The following is a 19735-nucleotide window of genomic DNA, read 5'->3' as shown; positions in this document are numbered from 1 at the left end:
GCACCCTACAGGGACCCTTCTCGCAGCTGCAATTATCTGCGTTGTCTTCATCGCATACAGTCTTTTTCGCATTTTTATCATACTCTTTTTTCTTGCTGCTATGGATTTGTTTTTCGGCTGATCTTGCTTCATTTTACCGCTCTCTGTTCAGCCTGGTACCAGACACTATCATCCAACAACTGGCAACGTTCTTCCGTCACCCTCTGGTACGCCTCGTCAAACCAACCGTTTCTGGGGCGTAGAGTATCATCGTACCACACGATATATGGATGCGAAAATGGCAATTTTGGGAAAGAAATTTCTCAGTTAATAATTGTGGGAAATGCTCATTGAACACTAAGCTGAGAAGCAGGCTCTGTCCAAGTGAGGACGTAATGTCAAGAAGGAAGTTTAAGAATTCGCCCCGTATTTTCAGTACGCAGATTCGCTCGCTAATCAGTTTCCTCTTCATAACACGTTTCATCGGCTTCTCGATCACTATGAAACTGACTCTGCCTTATCACCGCCGCTGTGGTAGGTGTTATATTTGAACTTTGTGTTGGCGATGGGATCGACCGTCCGGAATTCACGTTCTCCAGACCAAGGCCATGCCCATTCCAAACTTTTGCAGTCTCGTCCGAATTCACTATACGTCCTGACATTCCAGGTGCCAGGTTTCCATTCATAGTCCTTATTGCGTTGTCAGGTCGGTTATCGAAAACATCGTTCTCTATCTCTTCTTTCTCCATTTTTCTTGATAAGTTGAAGATTTGGTATAATATCTTACCGGGGTCGCGCTACCTACATCGCGTTGATAGGGCTACCATCTTAAGTGCAGCTGGCATGATAAAGCATTTCACACCGTTTTGTCTCAAATTTCGAACACTGTCAATTTTCCAAGAAAACCAATCAAATTTCATATCAGGGTGATAAGTTCTTCTATGATTCAAGTCCTCTACATTTAAAAGTTGTAAGAATATCAATATTCACTTTTGAAATCACTTCTGTTTTGAATATGAGTCATGTTCGGAATTTGAGACAACTCTGAGGTATTTACTCTGCCGTTGAATGCCAGAAAAGATGCTGTTCGAGCCGCACCTCTTAGGCTCGGGACTTGCCCCCTCACTCTAGCTGACGTCAGAAGGACAACAGTACCCAGGTAGCAATATCAGCTAAGTACGAAACCCTTAGCTGGCGGTCTTTGTATCTACAATACATTTTGCCAACTAAATGTACCACAGTAATTGAAAAGGAACGATCAAATTAAATACCAGAAGGATTGTGTTTAAAATTTACTGGAAGAATTCAGGAAATACCTGAAATATACATCCCTAACGAATTTCTCCAGAAATTTATTTCTGTGTACTATACAATAAATGTTGAACGCATGAATAGGATTGTTATAAATACTGTAAGTATTAGAATTAGATTGCAGAACAAAACAAGTTCCGAATTTGGAGAAACCATCGAAAACTGATGAATCTTCAAGAAAGTTTATGGAATTCATGGCAGTTCGTACAGACTTTGTATTCTAGACAGGATTCTAAAGAATAAAATAATCCTTGCGTACGGATTAGCTAATAGAGCTTCTGTTTGAATTTCTCCAATATATAGTTTTTAAAAAAATGGTATTCATAAGAATTTGCTGCATGTATGTATTATTTTTAGAACATCATTCAAATAATTGTAAATTTGACAATTTTCTCGTTCAAAATCAAGCAAATTTACACGAAAATGTGTTAACTGTATTCTATTCTACAACCGAAACACATTTTCATCGAATAATTTTTAGTTTTGAACAGAAAAATTGCTTTTGAAGTTCCGATGATGACGATGATGACGGATCCTAGAATGTTAAACGAATGTCAAATGGCTACTTCGTCTGTGGAAGCTCTCAGTTAATGACTGTAATGGTGTCTGTAAAACACTGAGCTGATAAGCAGGCTTAGTCCCAATGAAAATCTAATGTCAGTAAGAAGAAGAAGAAAAGATCTCTCACTCACGCCACTTCACTGCCGATATTTTAGCGTGTCGACTACCTGGAAAACCTGGAAAGTCAGGAAATATCAGGGAATTCAATTTTTGACCTGGAAAGTCAGAGAATTTCACTTGAGGTCAGGGAAAAAATATCAATACTACAACATCAAAAGTTAGCAATAAGTTAATAAGCATGATGTTTATTATCAATACGATATATGGAAAAAAAAATGCAATGAATCTTATAAAATAGCAGTTCACCATTAAGAAAATGCTCTAATGCTCATAAGAGTAAACTGTACTTTATTGCCTATATTTATACATACTTATGACTCACTTGTGGTATACGTATCATGGTAAAATTATCTTGAAATGAGTTCTATGCTGATAATTGTCTTCATTCAATTTTATTGAATAAAAAGCATTAGTAAAGCTCTTCGTTCTTCGAAGTTGGCGTTGATTGTTTTAAAAATATTTTGTTCTAAAGTTTCCTAGACCAACTCATTGCCTAGTTCCACGCATTTTGCTCAAAATCTTGAACAAAAGGGAATTAGTTCCATCACATATTTGAAAGTTAGCTCTCCAAGTAAAACTGGTGAAACTATTTATAGAGAAAAACCAATGATGATTCTAGATTATCATTTATTGAAAAAAAAAAAAGATGGATTGGTTACTCGCTGGTGGTGATCAATCGATAATTTTTTCAGCTCTGAACGATGTTTGGTTGTCTTGATTTTTGCTTCTGATGATGGTACATTTTTTCGGTTGAATGTTTTGGACGATTTCACTCTTGTAATATTTGATGTAAAACTGCAGCATGAAAAGCATGAAAAAATAAATTAAAAATCGAAAATTTGGTCCAAAAATGCCTATGTTTCAGATATGAGGGTATGGACAGGATATTTCCTGTTTTTTTATGTTGTTTCTGAAAACAGTTTATTAAAAAAATACCCTTTTTCTTCAGGACTTTTTCAAGAGCTTTCTTAAAGATACGCCCAGTTTTTTTTTTCGACATTCAGGAAATTTTTCAGAAACTCTGAGGATACTTCTCGAAAATCCTTGATTTTCATCAGGGAGTCCAGAACATCATTGAAAAACAGAAATTTCAGGAATGTTCTTTGAAAGAATCTGCTCGATAATCTATTGACGTTTGGTGAGATTAATCGGAGATACTCATAGAAGAATTCTTAGAAGAGTACCTCGGACCATTTCTGCACGACAAATTTAAGAGAAACATCAGAAAACTTATTATTAGCGCATTATTCAATACCTTAATGCATTCAGTTAGGAATATTTAGAAAAAATCCTCGGGGAGAAAACCTACGTAATTCATATCGGAATCCTAAAAAAATAACTAAAACAAATTACCTGTAACGAAACACCGTGAACAATTAAATAAAGTACTCTAAGACAAAAATAAAAACGTTTTGGGAAAAAAATATATGCGATTCCTGAAAAATATCTTTAAAAGTATTCCTAAAATAATCCTAGGAATTTCAAATGCTATTCTTGGAAAAATTCAAGGCTGAAAGAAATTCTCTAACATTTTTTAAAGAATAATGGAGATGAGGAGCTTCTACGGGAAATCTGAGAAGAGTTCACGGATAAATATCTGAAAAAATCTATATACTTTCGATAGGTATTTGTTAGGAATCCAATCCAATGAAGCCATTCTCCAAGAAAGTTCTTTGGCAATATCTAGCATTTTACCTGGGAAAAGAAAAGGCTAAATTTCAGCAAAACTTTCTACCACTAAAAAGCAAGGTGGATATAGTAACAGTGTTGCATCTTATATAAAAAAGTTATAATAATGTTTAAGCTGGAAAGAGTCCAAAATTGTCGTTTGTGCCTGAAATTTGTGAAATGATGTATGAGGTACTTCAGTAGCTGAGTACATCTTTATTCATACGAATTTTTAAGTTTAGAAAGTAATAGGTACTCAATTGCTCAGGTTTATCATATCTACTTGAATGAGCGCTCCTGAATGTTATCTGCCATGTATATTTCAGTAAAGTAAAAGCTTTTGCTCAGTTTGTACGTACGACCTATAATATAAACTATACATCGAGCAAATTTTCAGATATGTATCTTCTTGTACAAAGCCTAGTTATTTAGGTTCAATTTAACCAATTCAGTTATCTGGAATTTTTCTGGAAGACGACTGGAAGGTCAGGGAAAGTCAGGGAATTTTATTTTCAAAATTGTGTCGACATTTGAACTGAATTGGATATCATTAATCATTTGCCAAATTTACTCTCTGTTGTTATGCGATTATGGATAGAATGATTAAATGAATACTTCTAAAAATTTTCCAGAGCCTCCGAGATTGAGATCCCGTCTGTTTTTTTATCCTATCACCATCAGATGATTGGCAAATTGTTTCGCATGAAATCCATTTCGAGAAAGCACAATTTATCACTGCCAGTGAAGGCAACGACCTCTGGCTAATATATTTACTGGTAAGGGAGATGTTGTCTTATTTATAGGAGGAGAATTCTCAGAATCGGTTGTTATGTTTGCGCCGGGATGTTCTATGCATTACGGCATCAAGATAATTGAGGTTATGTAAGACCTTTTGATCAAATTACGTCAATTCAAGCTCAATTGCCGTAGGTATAGTTTGGAAATTTTCTAAACATGTAATTAGATATTAATGGTTAGAGGCGAATGCTAATTCCTGAGTGCAGTCTCTCTACTAAAACAGACAAAAATATGAATCACCTATCAGTCAAAAGACTTGGAAATCGTAGTTTGTGATTTTTAATTGTTCTATGGAGCCATTCCACATTTTAAGCCAATAGTGTATGCATATGCAATAAAACTTGTTGCTGCAGCAAGTAATTCAGTAGCTCGATAAGTGCTTATCATTCAGAAATCATAATAAAAAGCAAATGTTATTCATTCGCCTGAAAAGGATTCATTAGCGTTCTAATTGAAACATAAGCGGTCTCAAATTGGTCACACCTTGACACAAGTGACTCACCGGCAAAGCCCTCCGTTTTACACCTCTCTTCGAGCAAAACCGTTATGTCAATGTTATGTAATTGAACGCGCCGGGCATCGGAAACGGTCGCATGCCTTTGAAACAGAGGTTCCCAAACCTTCTTAAAATCGTGGTGCTATTTTCTGGGTAGGCGCAACAGTTTAAAAATTACTGAGTGTAAAGAACTTCCTTGTATTTCTTGTAGTTTTCAATTTTTCATTTTTACCAAATCCATGTTTCAATTTCTATAGGTATACGAATATAGAATTGGGTAAATTTTAGTCGCAAATTCAACACTTTTTCATTATTCCAAAGATGAAAGTAAATGGAAACAGTTTATGACTGTCGAATAATAGATGGCACCTATGACATTCATTATGGTAAAGCATTTTGAATTCAATAGGTTCATTTTTTGATAGTTTTTTTACCACTTTGATGCGAAAACAATGCTTCATAGGAATTTGAAGTTGAGTACTTTGACTAAACTTTCAATTTCTATTGTTACAATTTTTCAACAATTTATTGAAAATCAGAATCGTGAGACATGTGGCGCACAGTTTGGGAAGCTCTGCTTTAAAACAACTAATCCGTCCTTGAACTAAACCTTTTCCACCTGCTATTGTGCAGCCCGGTGGAGTTGGGACCGACCAGAGGGAAAGACAGAAGAGGGGTAACGGGCTGCAAACTCGAAACGATTAAAACCGATTGACTTCTAAATGATTCTAAATTGCCGTATCGCCCGAAGAATTAACTGCCTGGTTGCTGCACGGCTTTTTAATTGCGCACCTCGTCTGTTGACGTATGCAGCTATAACTACATATTTGCAATGCCGACGCCGTGCCGATGCAAACTAAACCTTGCCCTAGCGAAGGCGATGATGACTAAGAAGTCATACCTCACCTCACCAAATAACTATCAATTAGAAATACGTGCTGGGATTTACACGAAATCAGTTGAGATAAGACTGAATCGTGATGGCATGTTACCAACGGTTCGACAATTGGGAATTTCGATTGTTTCATCTTGTAACATCGTTGATTTACTGATTTCCTAGAGAAATTTCAAAGAATTTCTTCAAGGTAATCTCTAAAAAATCCCATACGAATTCCTCCTTGAGCGTTTACTGTATTTGATCCAAGAATCTCAACAAGAAATTCTTCTAAGATGCCAGCTTCACGATTCAAGTACACTGCCCACATTATTATGGCTCACTTTGTCACGATTATTATATTCTACATACAATGCAAGTTTAAACTATCCATAATATTGGGTAACCCATGATAGTTTAACCAGTATAACTTCTCAGAAAATTAATTCAGATATTCTTCCTGGTTTCCCTTTACTAATTTCTCCACAATTCATCGCCTAGTTCGCCTTGGCATTTCAACAGCAATTCTGCTAAGAATTTTAAAAAAATCTGTAGTTATTGAAAGTGATGTTATAAAAAGATTCTACCCCATTACCCCGAATGCCATTAATCCGAACGCCATTACCCCGAACGATCCATCACCCCGAATGACATTACCCCGAATTCCAATATCATGGAGAAATGTCATCAGTATCATCATGTCAAGATAATTGTAAATTCGGCAAAATAGCACTCGGGGTGATGGTATTCGAGGAAATGGCATTCAGGGTAATGGGGTAGAATCGTTCGTAAAAACTTTCTTCTGTGAGGAGATGCTTTGTCCAAGTGTATCACTATTTTTTTGGTCCTTCATACAGGAGACAACAAACAACTGTACAATGATCAAATCGCTTTTCAGATTATTAAAATGCTATAGGTAGATGCCTTGCTACAATAGATGGTTGTATCGAATCATCATCAATCTATGGAAAATCCTTTCCTATCGTATAAATTCTTAGAAGATTTTCTGGATTCTGATTCTGGATCTTTGAAGACATTCTTACAGCAATTCCTTTAGGATTTCCTTTTGAAAAATCTAGTTAAATATCCAGCAATATGGAGCAATTTCTATAGGAATAGTTGAAAGAAGATCATTTGAGAGAATCTCAGAAATAATATTTTCTTGGATTAGTTAACCTAGAAATTTAGAAATTTTTCACTTGAAGTTTTTGAGGAATCTTTGAACATTACCTAAAGATTTAGCTGAACAAATCATTTTAAGCAGCCATTAAGGCATTTTTGGAAATATTTTCGTAGGATTTGTTCGAAAAAAGCTATAAAATTTCTTGGAGAAATTTTTGTAGTGTCAAGTGGAGTAACTAAGAAGGAGTTTTCGGAGAAATATCTAAAGAATTCCCTGGAGGAATTTCTGAAACAAATTATCGAGGATCCTAGGATAATGTTTTGGAAGAATTTCTAGAATAATTTAAAAGTAAAAAAAAAACATTTACATTATAATTTCTTGCGAAATGCTTGGAGAAATATTTTGAAAAATTCCTAAAGTTTCCTCAGGCGTGTGCTTTGGAGAAATCTCTGTAAGCGTCCCTGGAAACATCTCGAGAGGGATTCCAGGAGGTATAACAGTAGACATTTTGTGGAGGAATTCCTAACAAAAAATGGATTTGGATTCCTGAAGGATAATTTCGAGGAATTTCTGAATTAATCTCTGGTAGTGTTTCTGAAGGAATCTAAGGTGAAATTCTTGAAGAAATACCTGGAGAAGCTCCTGAACAAATTCCTGAAGCAATCGATGGTATAATTCGTAGTTAAATCCCTGATAAAATTCATGAAGGAATTTCTGGTGGAATTTTAGAAAGAATCTCTGATTGCATTCCTGTAGGTGAAATCCGTGGTGAAATTCCTGTAGGAATCTCTGGGTACATTCTTGTATGAATCGCTGGTGGAATTCATGTGGAATCTCTCGTAAAATTCGTGAAGAACCCCTGGTGGAGCTTCACTAACAATCTTCTGTAGAATTCCTGTAGGAATCCCTGGCGTAATCCCTTGTGGAATTCCTTTGGGAATCCCTTGTAGAGTTTCTGTGGGAATCTCTTGTGGAATTCCTGATGAAATTTTTGGAGGGAATCCCTATTCTTGGAAAAATCCCTAGTAGAATGCTTGAAGGAATCTCTGATATAGTTCCAGAAAGAATCTCTTGTGGAATTCTGCGTTATAATATTCAGTCTTATTTCTAAAAGAATCCATGGTGGAGTTTCAAAAAAAAAAAAAAATGGTGAAATTTCTGTAGAAACCACTGATGGTTTTCATGTAGCAATCTTTTGTGGAACTCTTGAAGTGTCCTTGGTGGAATCCGTAGTGGAATTTCTGGAATAATCCCTCTTGGGATGCCTAGTAGAATTCTTCATGGAATTCCTAAAGCAATCCCCGGTAGAATCATGGATGAATGCCCGGTATAATTTTTGGAGTAGTAGAAGGAATCTCAAGAGAAGCTACTGAAGTAATCCCAGGAGACAAACAATAAGGAGATATGGACAAAACCCTGGAAAAATTGCTGGAGAATTTTTGGAAAATTTCCTGAAAAAAAAATACTAGACAAGATTCCTTTTAGAACCTCTGGAGGAATTATTGTAGGAGCTCTTGAAGGAATGTCAGTCGAAATGTTTGTAGGAGTTCTTTGCAGAACATTTAGACGAATTTCTGAAGGTATTTTTGGAGCAATCTCTTGCAGAATGCCTACAACCAAACTGGGAAGAAAGGAGGGTCCCAAGAATTATTACTGGAGAAATAGGTTTGTAAAGGTACCACTGAATGAATTCCCGGATGAATCGCTGATAAAAACTTGCGGAGGAGTCCTTGAAGATTCTGTAACAATACAATAAATAAATTCTGTTTGATCTTGCTATAAATAGTTGGCCGCATTTCTGGCAGATTCGTGGGAAGCATCTCTGAAAGAAGTCTATAGAACGGAATAAAAACACAAAGAGGGATATTAAAACAAAAACTTTAGAAATTCCTGGAGGAAAAACAGAGCTACACAAAATCAGTCTCTTCTGGTCCAAAACTGTGTAATATTTACACTTTAAAAAAAATCGATTTCGCATGTTTTTAAGCTTAATTTTGCGAAACATCTTTATGTGTCTTTGCGAAAAGAAGAAAAAAACAGCAAAAGTGGAGTTATTTTTAGAATTTGTCAATATTACACAAACGATGTGTTGGTCCATAAGAGTTCGATTTTGAGCGAATCGTACTCAATTTTGTGTAAATTTATTTAGACGTGCGGAGCTATGTTTGAATACATCCATGGAAAAAATTCTGGTTGAATCTCTAGATGAATTTGTAGATGAATTTCTGTTGATTTACCTGGAGAAATCTCTATATTCCTAGAGAACTATCTAAATAATAGTCATTCGAGAAATTCCTGAAGAAATCTTCGGATGAATTACTGAAGAAACCTCAGGAGGGATCCCTGTTGAAGTTCATTAACGAATCTCTGGACGAATTCTCGGTAAAGTTCCTGGAGGAATCCGTGTTGGAATTCCTCTAGAAATCTCTGGTGGAATACCTGCTACGATTTCTGGAGGAATACCTGATTGAAGTCCTGAGGGAACCCTTGAAGAAATTCCATTGAAAATTCTGGTTTCATTCTTGTAGAAGTCCCTGTTAGATTTCCTGCAGGAATCCCTAGTTTAATTCCTTGGTAAAATTTCGGAGGAATCCTCCATAGAATTCTTGGAGCAATCCTTGTTACAATTACAATTTCTGGAATAAATTTTTGGAAGAATAGCTGAAGAAATCTCCGGAGGAATTCCTCGAAAAAAATGAATTACTGGATGATCCTGAGAGAAGATTCTGGTGGAATCTCTAGAATGATCCCTGGAGAAGTATCTAAATAATAGTTCCTTTAGAAATACCTGGAGAAATCTCTGGTGGAATTTCTGGACGAATTCTTAGTAAAGTTTCTAGAGGAATACATGGCAGAGTTCTCGGTGAAATTTCTGCTGAGATTCTAGGAGGAATATCTGATAGAATTCCTGAAGGAAACCCTGGATTAATTCATGAAAAAAATCCTGATGGCATTCCTACTGAATTCCCTGGTGGATTTTATGAAGGAATCTCTAGTGAAATTCATGAGGAATCCTTCATGGAATTCCTGAAGGAAACCTTGAAGGAGTTTTTGGAGAAATCCTTGATGAAATTCCTAGAGGAATCCTTGATAGAATTCCTAGAGGAATCCTTTTTGGAATTTCTGATGGAATTTTTGGAGGAAAAACTGATGTAATTCCTGTATTAATCACTGTGGGAGCTCCTGAACTAATCTTTGGTGGAATTTCTGTAGGAGTTCGTGTTGGATTTCCTGGAGGAACACCTAGAGGAATTCCAGAGGAATCCTTGATGGAATACCAAGAGGAATCCTTGATAGAATATCAGGAGGAATCCTTGATGGAAATCCAGGAGGAATCCTTGGTGTAATTTCTGTATGAATCCCAGATGGAATTCCTTGATAAAATCCTTGAGGAAACTCTGGTCTAATTGATGGAGTTTCTGTAAGAATCTCTTGTAGAATTGTCTTCAGTTGTTGCACATTGAAGATGAATACTGGTCCCAGGTATCATCTATTGGTTCTCTGTGTAACTACAGCTGATCTCGCAATAACGGAGTAGCATCCGCGGGCGGTCAATCCTGCTCATGCTCATGCTCAATCCCTTGTAGACTTCCCGGTGGAATCTTTGTTGGAATCCCTAGTAGAATTCCAGAATGAATCATTAGTGGAGTTCTAGAAAGAATCCCGAGTGGTATTCCTGGAGTAATCTATTTTGGAATTCCTAGTGAACTTCCTGAAGTAATCCATGGAAAAATCTCTGGTAGAATACTATAGGGTTTTCTGATGAAATTCCTGGAGGAATCCTTGGTGAAATCCCTGTATAAATTCGTAGAAGATTTTCTGAAAGATATCCCTGAAGAAATTTTAAAAGCAATTCCTGTAGGAATTCCTATAAAAAGCTAGAAAATATCCAGCATCTGAAGAAATAGCTGAAAAAATACGAAGAAGATCATTGGAAAAATTCTCTGAATCAACATTCTCAACATACAGGAATCTCAGAAGAAATTTCGGGAAGATTTCCGTGTAAAATCGATAGATGAAACCATAGATGGAATCTATTTAAGAATCTCTGAAAAAAAAACTTTTGGGGTAAACTCTGGAAGAATACCTTCATATTCTTTCCCTGAAAGAATTTCTTGTATAATTTCTGTTAGAATCTCCTGAGGAACTTTTGGAAGAAATCCTCGAAGCATCATCGGATGTGCTTCAGATCAAGGAGGGTAATAGGATGAATTTTTAGGAGAATACCTTGAAACATCTCTGGAACCAATCTTAGCAGAATGTTTCGAAACATATGTAGAGGAATTTCTAGAGCGATCCCTGCAGTATATTTCGAAGGAAGCTCAAGAGGGATTACCGAAAGAATCCCAGGAGGATTAATTAAATAAAATCTTGAAGAAATTGTTTTTTTTTTTTATTAATTTATTTATTTTTTTGAGATGCTTTGAGAACATACCAAAAGAAATAACTGAAACAATCCTGGAGGAACATTTGGAGCTCTTGAAATAATGGCAGATGAAATTCGTGGAGGAATTTCTTGCAGAATCCTTCAAGAAATTCCTGGACGAATTTCTGGAGGTATTCTGCAAGAAATTCCTAAAGGTAATCATGGAGCAATCTCTGGTGAAATTCGTACATCCAAACCTGAAGGAATCCCTAGAAGTGTTACTGATTGAACAAGTTTATGAATATGAAGTAATTCTTGGATAAAGCCTCTTTGGAAGTTCTTCCACTGTTTCTACTTCTATTTTCTATCGTTATGTCACTATTGGAACCTCTTGAATCATTATTGGAGAAATATGTAAATAATAATTCTTTGCGAAACGCCTGGAGAAATCTTTAGAGAAACTCGTAAAGAAACCTCCGGCGTGTGCCTTGGAGGAATCCCTGTAAGCATCCCTGGGGACATCTCGAGGGGAATTCCTGAAAGAATACCAGGAGAATTTTTTGAGGAATCATTAGGGGAATTCCAAGATTTTTTAAGGGATTCCTGAAGGATATCTTAGGAATTCTAAGTGGAATTCTTGAAGGAATCCCTAGGTGAATTCTCGAAGGAATCCCTAGTACAATTCCTGGAAGCAAACCGTGGTGAAATTCCTGTAGAAACCTCTGATGTAATTCTTGTAGGAATCACTGGTGAAATTCATATGGAATCCTTTGTGGAATTCAAGAGGAACCCCTGAAAGAGCCCCATCAAGAATCTTCGGTATAACTCCTGTAGGAATCCCTGGTGGAATTCCTGTAAAAATCCCTTGTGGACGAATTCCTGGAGCAAACCCTGGTAGAATTTCTGGTGGAATCTTTAGTGAAATTCGTGGAAGAATCTCTGATTTCATTCCTGTAACAAACCGTGATGAAATTCTCGTAGAAAATGTAATTCTTGAATCACTGGTGGAATTCCTGGATAAACCCCTGGTGGAGCCCCAGCAAGAATCTTTGGTAGAACTCCTGTAGAAATCCCTAGTAGGATCCCTTGTAGAGTTTCTGTCGAAGAACCTCGTGAAATATCTGTAGGAATCTCTCGTGGAATTCCTGATGAAATTTTTGGAGGGAATCCCTAGTGAAATTCTTGGAATAATCCCTAGTATAATTCCTGAAGAAATCCCAGATCCTTAGTTTTATTCCTGAAAGAATCTGGTGGAATTTCTGTAGGAATAACTGATGAATTTCATGAAGGATTTTGTTTTGTCAAACTCTTGTAGGGTTCCTAGAATCCCTAGTGGAATTCCTGGAGTAACCCATATTGGGATCCGTAGTAGAATTCCTGAATGGAATCTCTGATGGAATTCCTAAGACAATCCCTAGTAAAATCATGTAGGAATCCCTGGTAAAATTACTGGAGCTATTCTTAGTGAAATTCCTGGTGAAATCCCATATGGAGTTCTTGTAGGAATTATTGAACGTATTCCTGAATGCATTCCAGAAGATATTTCTGGAGCGCCAACACTGTTAAAAAAATCTGGTATCAATCAAAAGTTTCCATTAATCGACGATTTTAGAATATTGGCTTCTGATCTTTCGTTTAAAGCTAAAAGAATGAAAGTGGATTTAAACATGTAATTTTGATAGCGTTTCAAGGTCATTGGCCTTTTTTATCCTCAAAGCATTTGCTAATAATCTTCATAAATAACCTTCACCTACTTTTAAATTAACTAATCATCTAACATAATCTTGCACCACTCAAAAAGGTCAATGACCGTTCGAAAGGGGTCGAACGACCGTCATTGATAAACTCAACAAGTGTCCACGCTAATTACCCTCTGTCTCTACCCCCCTTGCAGAGGATGACATCAAGCCGTGCCCCCGCTGCCAGGTGCTGATCGTCAAGATGGACGACGGTTCGTGCAACCACATGGTTTGCGCCATCTGCGGGTCGGAGTTCTGCTGGCTCTGCATGAAAGAGATCAGCGACCTGCACTACCTGAGCCCCTCCGGGTGCACTTTCTGGGGCAAGAAGCCATGGTCCCGGAAGAAGAAGCTGCTGTGGCAGCTGGGAACGCTGGTGGGGGCACCACTGGGGATAGCCCTGGTTGCCGGAATTGCCGTGCCTGCGATGATCATAGGTAAGCTTGTGAATAATTTTCTAGAACTACAATCTTAATCCATTCAATTTGTTGCACTTTTAGGAATCCCCGTGTGGGTGGGACGGAAGATCCACACGCGGTACAAATTGGCCGGAAAGCACAAACGGAATCTCGCCGTGCTGGGTGGCGTTACGGCTTCGGTGAGTAAACGCTTAGACAAAGTTATAATCGTTGGAGGAGAAACAACTAGCCATTGATGTTAACACACTCTTATCGGGCAGATAATATGTTTGACCCAGTAAAAAGTATGATCATCTCCGTTGTATTCATTCAAGATTCAAGTCAACGTGTGAAGGTGGAAATTCACCTCCGTCTTCACCGTCGCACAGGTTGTTGTTGTTTTTGTCCCTTGTTGTGCGTGCACCGGCAGAAATAATGACGCATTTAGCGATGTCGTTGTCGTTGTTTTTCGATTGGTGAATCAATTGGTTCCCGAATAGGTATAGCACGACGTAGTCGCCCATTGATGGCGTGTGAGGGCAATTGGCAGCGGCAATCGATAATCGGTCGTTCGACTTTCTTCCAAGATGCGGATTATCCGCCGGGCAGTGATTGGCTCAATCAAAATTAATTGGCGTGATATACTGCACTTTGGAGCGTGCTGAAGATTTGTTTTTTTTCTGTTTACTGTTTCGTCTTTAGGCACTTTACTTGGAAGCACTTGTCTTTCGCAGATAAGAGTTTCTATTACTGGAAACATAATACCTACCAGTGAACAAATATGACACAAACAGTATGCAAATCGAATTTATCGAAAGCTGATAGTTTTTTGAGCTATAGTGCTTTATAATTTTATAAAACCAGAAATTCTAAGAATTATATATTTACACTGGAATTTCTTCAGAAACTTTGCAATTGTTTCTTTCTGATCTAATTTCTAAGATTTTTTTTTTAAGAATGTTCGGAGAAATCCTTGGGTGGATTTGACCTGGCGACAATCATCAAAAATTTCTTGGAAAAATCTAAAGAAATTATCTCTTTTTTTTAGTTGTACGCCCAGTTGAAGAGTTTCTCCAAAATTTCCCCAATAATCCTGAAGACAAGTTTTGAAGAGTGTGTTTTAAGTGATTCTTGAGACAATTTATGGAATCATTCTAAGAAAAATCTAGGTTTATTACCCCAGGTATTCTTTTAGAAAGTTTATTTCTCGCTAATCTCTAAAGAGATTCTTAAAGAGTGGTGTGTAGTGCTTTGTAGTCCGTTGCATTCTCCTGTTTGGGGAGCGACGGAGATCAATCGAGTTTTCGCGGTGCGAGAAAAAAAACAGAATCGCGTCAGTAGTGTGTGAACTTTTGTTTCAGTTGCATGCTCCTGTAGAGTGAGCGACGGAATCCAGATCAATCGTGTCCGGTTCGCGTTGTGTGAGTGCGAAAAGATATTCGTGTTCAGTTGAAGGTGGGTTGCCAACTTGTGAGCTTGTTTCATGCTTATGATAACACATTTTTATGAAGGCTACGTTACGTTTGTGTTATTTTTAAACAAACTATGGATGGTTCTTCAGTACAAATGTCAACATAAACCCTTATTATCCTGTTTCATATAATTTGACTATACGGATACCCTTTTTTCGTCATTATTAAAATTAAGCTTTAAATTGCTCGACATTAGAAATGTTGACGTCCTTCTTTTTTAATCTTCTTCCAATATCTTTTCACCACGAGACAAAAGTACATACTAGTTTTAAGTAAGAATCGATTTTTTCCTTATCCATGGAACGCATCACCCATCTTTTACCTCCCAGATCTTGCTCCTTCCTCATTAATCAACACCCTTCCTATGGTAATTGTGGAGATACAGAGGTTTTCTCAGTCTATTTAATCAACATTACACGCTAACATTCCTCCCCCACTTCATCTGAGTGTAAGGACTTGACCGGCGTCGTCATTGATCAATACTATGAGAGCTGCTAAAATGTACAGTCGGTCTATGCTATGCTACGCTTATCTTTAAAGAGTTTCTTACAGGAACTACTTTGACAATTGCACCATTAATTTCGACCTGGCATTTCTTTAAGAATATCGCCTGAAATCTCTTGAAGAGTTCGCTCAACATTGCAACAAAAAATCTCTGGATGGATTTCTGGAGGGATTTGTGCAACTATACTTCAATAAGTTCCTGGAATAATTCTTGAAATAATCAAGAGAGATTCATCCTAGAATATCCCAACAACTTCGCCATGAATTCGTCAGGAGAATTTTCCAAGGATTATTTTATGATTGATGAATACTTTCGATCAACTTTCTGAAATCTGTGAGATTGTTCTAGAAAATTCAAAAAAAAAAAAAAAATACCAAGTTGTTTTGTCGCATTGGGAATTATAACCGCATAGCAGTCACATTGAGATTTTAAATGAGCCTCGTAATTTTATAGCAATGAAATTTCTATCTGAATTATTTTCTGATAATTCACCTAGTATGCGATATGAGTTGTACAAAATATCAGCCTCAAATAAACACTTTTGAGTTCCTGGTAATTTTTAGAAATTTTAGTTTACTCCCGTACTGCCGTAAAATGCACACTTGATATTCCATTTACTCAATGCCTACTTTTGTCGAATGTTACAAATATGCAGTTATGGGCAGTAGGTCGGAAATAAATTTTCCAAGAAGGGAAAACAATCCCACCAAGTCTTTCCACCTTTTATCCTCTCGATGTTTTGTATTTAGACCTTTTTCCAGAAACCACGAAATGTATTTCCATCCAGACATCCTTGGATAGTTCCTATAGGAATCGCTAGAGGAAGTCATGGAGAAGTCTGTGCATTGATTTCCAGAAAAAAAAAAAATTAAGAACTACTGTACAAATTCCTGAAAGAATCTCTGAGATAAATGTTAGAAACATTCGTGACAGAATTACCTGGAAAAATTCTATGAAGAACCATAGACGAAATTGCTGTTTGGATCTCTGAAGGAGTTGCTAGAAGGATTCTTAGAGTCTGTCTTCCGAATTATTTACAAAGCTCCTGATAATTGCGAGAAATACCGTCATGTAAGCTGTTCAATGTGTACAGAAAAAACTGTCACTTGACTACGTACTTGCAGGAATTCTTTCAGATTACATTCCTTTGAAAAGTTCTTGAGCCAAGTCGCCAAAAATTCTTCAGAATTCGACTAACAGTTCTCTTGTAAATATTAAAATTAATTAAAAAATGTATTAAGAAACTCCGATAGAAATTGCATCTCAGAGTTTTATCAATCTTTCTAAAAAGTATTTCAGTGAACTTCAATTCCTTGAATTTTTTGCAGTAGTTAAAAAAAAGTTTTGTTTTATTCCAAGTTTTTTTTCCAAACGCCAGTAATTGTACCCAAAAACTCTCTAATAAAAATCTTCCATAAATTGTGTCATGAATTCTCCTGCTTTCATACTGACAGTAACTAACGATTCTCGTAAAAGCTCCGGAATTGCAGGAGAACATATTTTCTCAATTTTGATCGGTCTTGGTCATTCGATGCATGATCATCAGAAACTGCAACCACATGAGAAGCGCATATCAAATTGTCAAGCATTTGAACTTCGAGAGCAACCGCTTGATTAACATATCAATCGGTAATTATTAAACTCTCTGCTCAACGATATGGCAACATTTAGCCACATTTTCCTTCAATCAACGAGTAGCTTGGCATACAAGATTCCAAAGGCAATGAGCGAAATTGATTGAAAACGAAATTCGAATTACATTCGTCATGCCTCTTTGCTGTTTTCTTATTTAGGCACAATGGACTCCCACACCATGAGTTTGTTTCCAACTTTAACAGCAACACAATACATTTAATGACGTTTCAGATTTGACCTTTTTCTCAAGACTGAATTAAACTTACAAGTCACAATGATTCTCGTAACGCCAGTCTGGAATATTAATAGCTAATACTATACCTTTCATAAATGTTCCTCAAAGTTTTAAAGGTTGCTCTGGGATTCTCGGAATTTCAAACAAATCATCTTCAAAAGAGCAGCTTTTACGTAAAGCTTTTTGAATTGCTGTTAGGTACGATACGTAATTGTTTAGAAAGAAAATGCTTCCATAATGGTCTTTATTTTGTGCGGAAATCGAATTATAAATAATATACTTTTAATACATAACAGGATAGAGAATTGATCGAGGAGACTATCACTTCTGCTTTAAAAGCTAAGGATCTTGTAGTTTGATCCCTGGCCATTTTATAGTTGTATTTATCTATACTGTGGGGCTTTCCTTAGCCGAGCGGTTAGAGTCTGCGGTTACAAAACAAAGTCATGCTGAAAGTGTCTGGGTTCGATTCTCGGTCGGTCCAGGTTCTTTTCGTAATGGAAATTTCCTTGACTTCCCTGGGCATAGGGTATACGAATGCGAAAATGGCAACTTTGGCAAAGAAAGCTCTCGGTTAATAACTGTGAAAGTGCTCATTGAACACTGCTGAGACGCAGGCTTTGTCCCAGTGAGGACGTAATGCCAAGAAGAAGAAGAAGATCTATACCGTGGCTTAATTTTCGTAATTTATAAACATAATAGTTCTCCAAATGACTAATTTCCTTAACCAAACAAGCGAGATCGTTTTCGGTTTTCGCGCTACCAAGTATTTTTTTCGGTCTGCGCGTCGTGAATAACCAAGCAAGCGAGTCCGTTTTTGCGTCGCCGGAGTGCTAGTATTTCGGTCTACCCGTCTTTTGGTTGGTAGTGGTTCGTGAATAACCAAGCGGTTTTCTCGTCGTCGGAGTGCTCGTATTTCGGCCTGCGCGTAGTTTGTGCCAAGAAACCACGAAATGTATTTCCATCCAGACATCCTTGGATAGTTCCTATAGGAATCGCTAGAGGAAGTCATGGAGAAGTCTCTGCATTAATTTCCAGAAAAAAAAAACAAACAATTAAGAACTACTGTACAAATCCCTGAAAGAATCTCTGAGATAAATGTTAGAAACATTCGTGACAGAATTACCTGGAAAAATTCTATGAAGAATCATAGACGAAATTGCTGTTTGGATCTCTGAAGGAGTTGCTAGAAGGATTCTTAGAGTCTGTCTTCCGAATTATTTACAAAGCTCCTGATAATTGCGAGAAATACCGTCATGTAAGCTGTTCAATGTGTACAGAAAAAACTGTCACTTGACTACGTACTTGCAGGAATTCTTTCAGATTACATTCCTTTGAAAAGTTCTTGCAGTTCTTGAGCCAAGTCGCCAAAAATTCTTCAGAATTCGACTAACAGTTCTCTTGTAAATATTAAAATTAATTAAAAAATGTATTAAGAAATTCCGATAGAAATTGCATCTCAGAGTTTTATCAATCTTTCTAAAAAGTATTTCAGTGAACTTCAATTCCTTGAATTTTTTGCAGTAGTTAAAAAAAAGTTTTGTTTTATTCCAAGTTTTTTTTCCAAACGCCAGTAATTGTACCCAAAAACTCTCTAATAAAAATCTTCCATAAATTGTGTCATGAATTCTCCTGCTTTCATACTGACAGTAACTAACGATTCTCGTAAAAGCTCCGGAATTGCAGGAGAACATATTTTCTCAATTTTGATCGGTCTTGGTCATTCGATGCATGATCATCAGAAACTGCAACCACATGAGAAGCGCATATCAAATTGTCAAGCATTTGAACTTCGAGAGCAACCGCTTGATTAACATATCAATCGGTAATTATTAAACTCTCTGCTCAACGATATGGCAACATTTAGCCACATTTTCCTTCAATCAACGAGTAGCTTGGCATACAAGATTCCAAAGGCAATGAGCGAAATTGATTGAAAACGAAATTCGAATTACATTCGTCATGCCTCTTTGCTGTTTTCTTATTTAGGCACAATGGACTCCCATCCCATGAGTTTGTTTCCAACTTTAACAGCAACACAATACATTTAATGACGTTTCAGATTTGACCTTTTTCTCAAGACTGAATTAAACTTACAAGTCACAATGATTCTCGTAACGCCAGTCTGGAATATTAATAGCTAATACTATACCTTTCATAAATGTTCCTCAAAGTTTTAAAGGTTGCTCTGGGATTCTCGGAATTTCAAACAAATCATCTTCAAAAGAGCAGCTTTTACGTAAAGCTTTTTGAATTGCTGTTAGGTACGATACGTAATTGTTTAGAAAGAAAATGCTTCCATAATGGTCTTTATTTTGTGCGGAAATCGAATTATAAATAATATACTTTTAATACATAACAGGATAGAGAATTGATCGAGGAGACTATCACTTCTGGTTTAAAAGCTAAGGATCTTGTAGTTTGATCCCTGGCCATTTTATAGTTGTATTTATCT

General features: G+C 36.8%; 1 protein-coding gene across 8 annotated transcripts in view; it reads left to right on the top strand.

The window, feature by feature from the left end:
- LOC5576397 (E3 ubiquitin-protein ligase RNF19B) overlaps nt 1–19735 on the top strand; it is a 224454-nt gene that overhangs the window by 126400 nt on the left and 78319 nt on the right. For all 8 annotated transcript variants that reach the window (XM_021837831.1, XM_021837828.1, XM_021837827.1 and 5 more), the window contains 2 exons: nt 13191–13472; nt 13536–13633. In XM_021837831.1, coding sequence (XP_021693523.1) covers nt 13191–13472; nt 13536–13633 — 380 coding nt within the window. The remainder of the gene's footprint in view (nt 1–13190; nt 13473–13535; nt 13634–19735) is intronic.

The sequence above is a fragment of the Aedes aegypti genome, chromosome 1 (genome assembly GCF_002204515.2).
Source record: "Aedes aegypti strain LVP_AGWG chromosome 1, AaegL5.0 Primary Assembly, whole genome shotgun sequence".
NCBI classification, from domain to species: domain Eukaryota; kingdom Metazoa; phylum Arthropoda; class Insecta; order Diptera; family Culicidae; genus Aedes; species Aedes aegypti.
The sequence above is the reverse complement of the archived record's forward strand: the minus strand, read 5'-3'. Positions and strand labels throughout refer to the sequence as shown.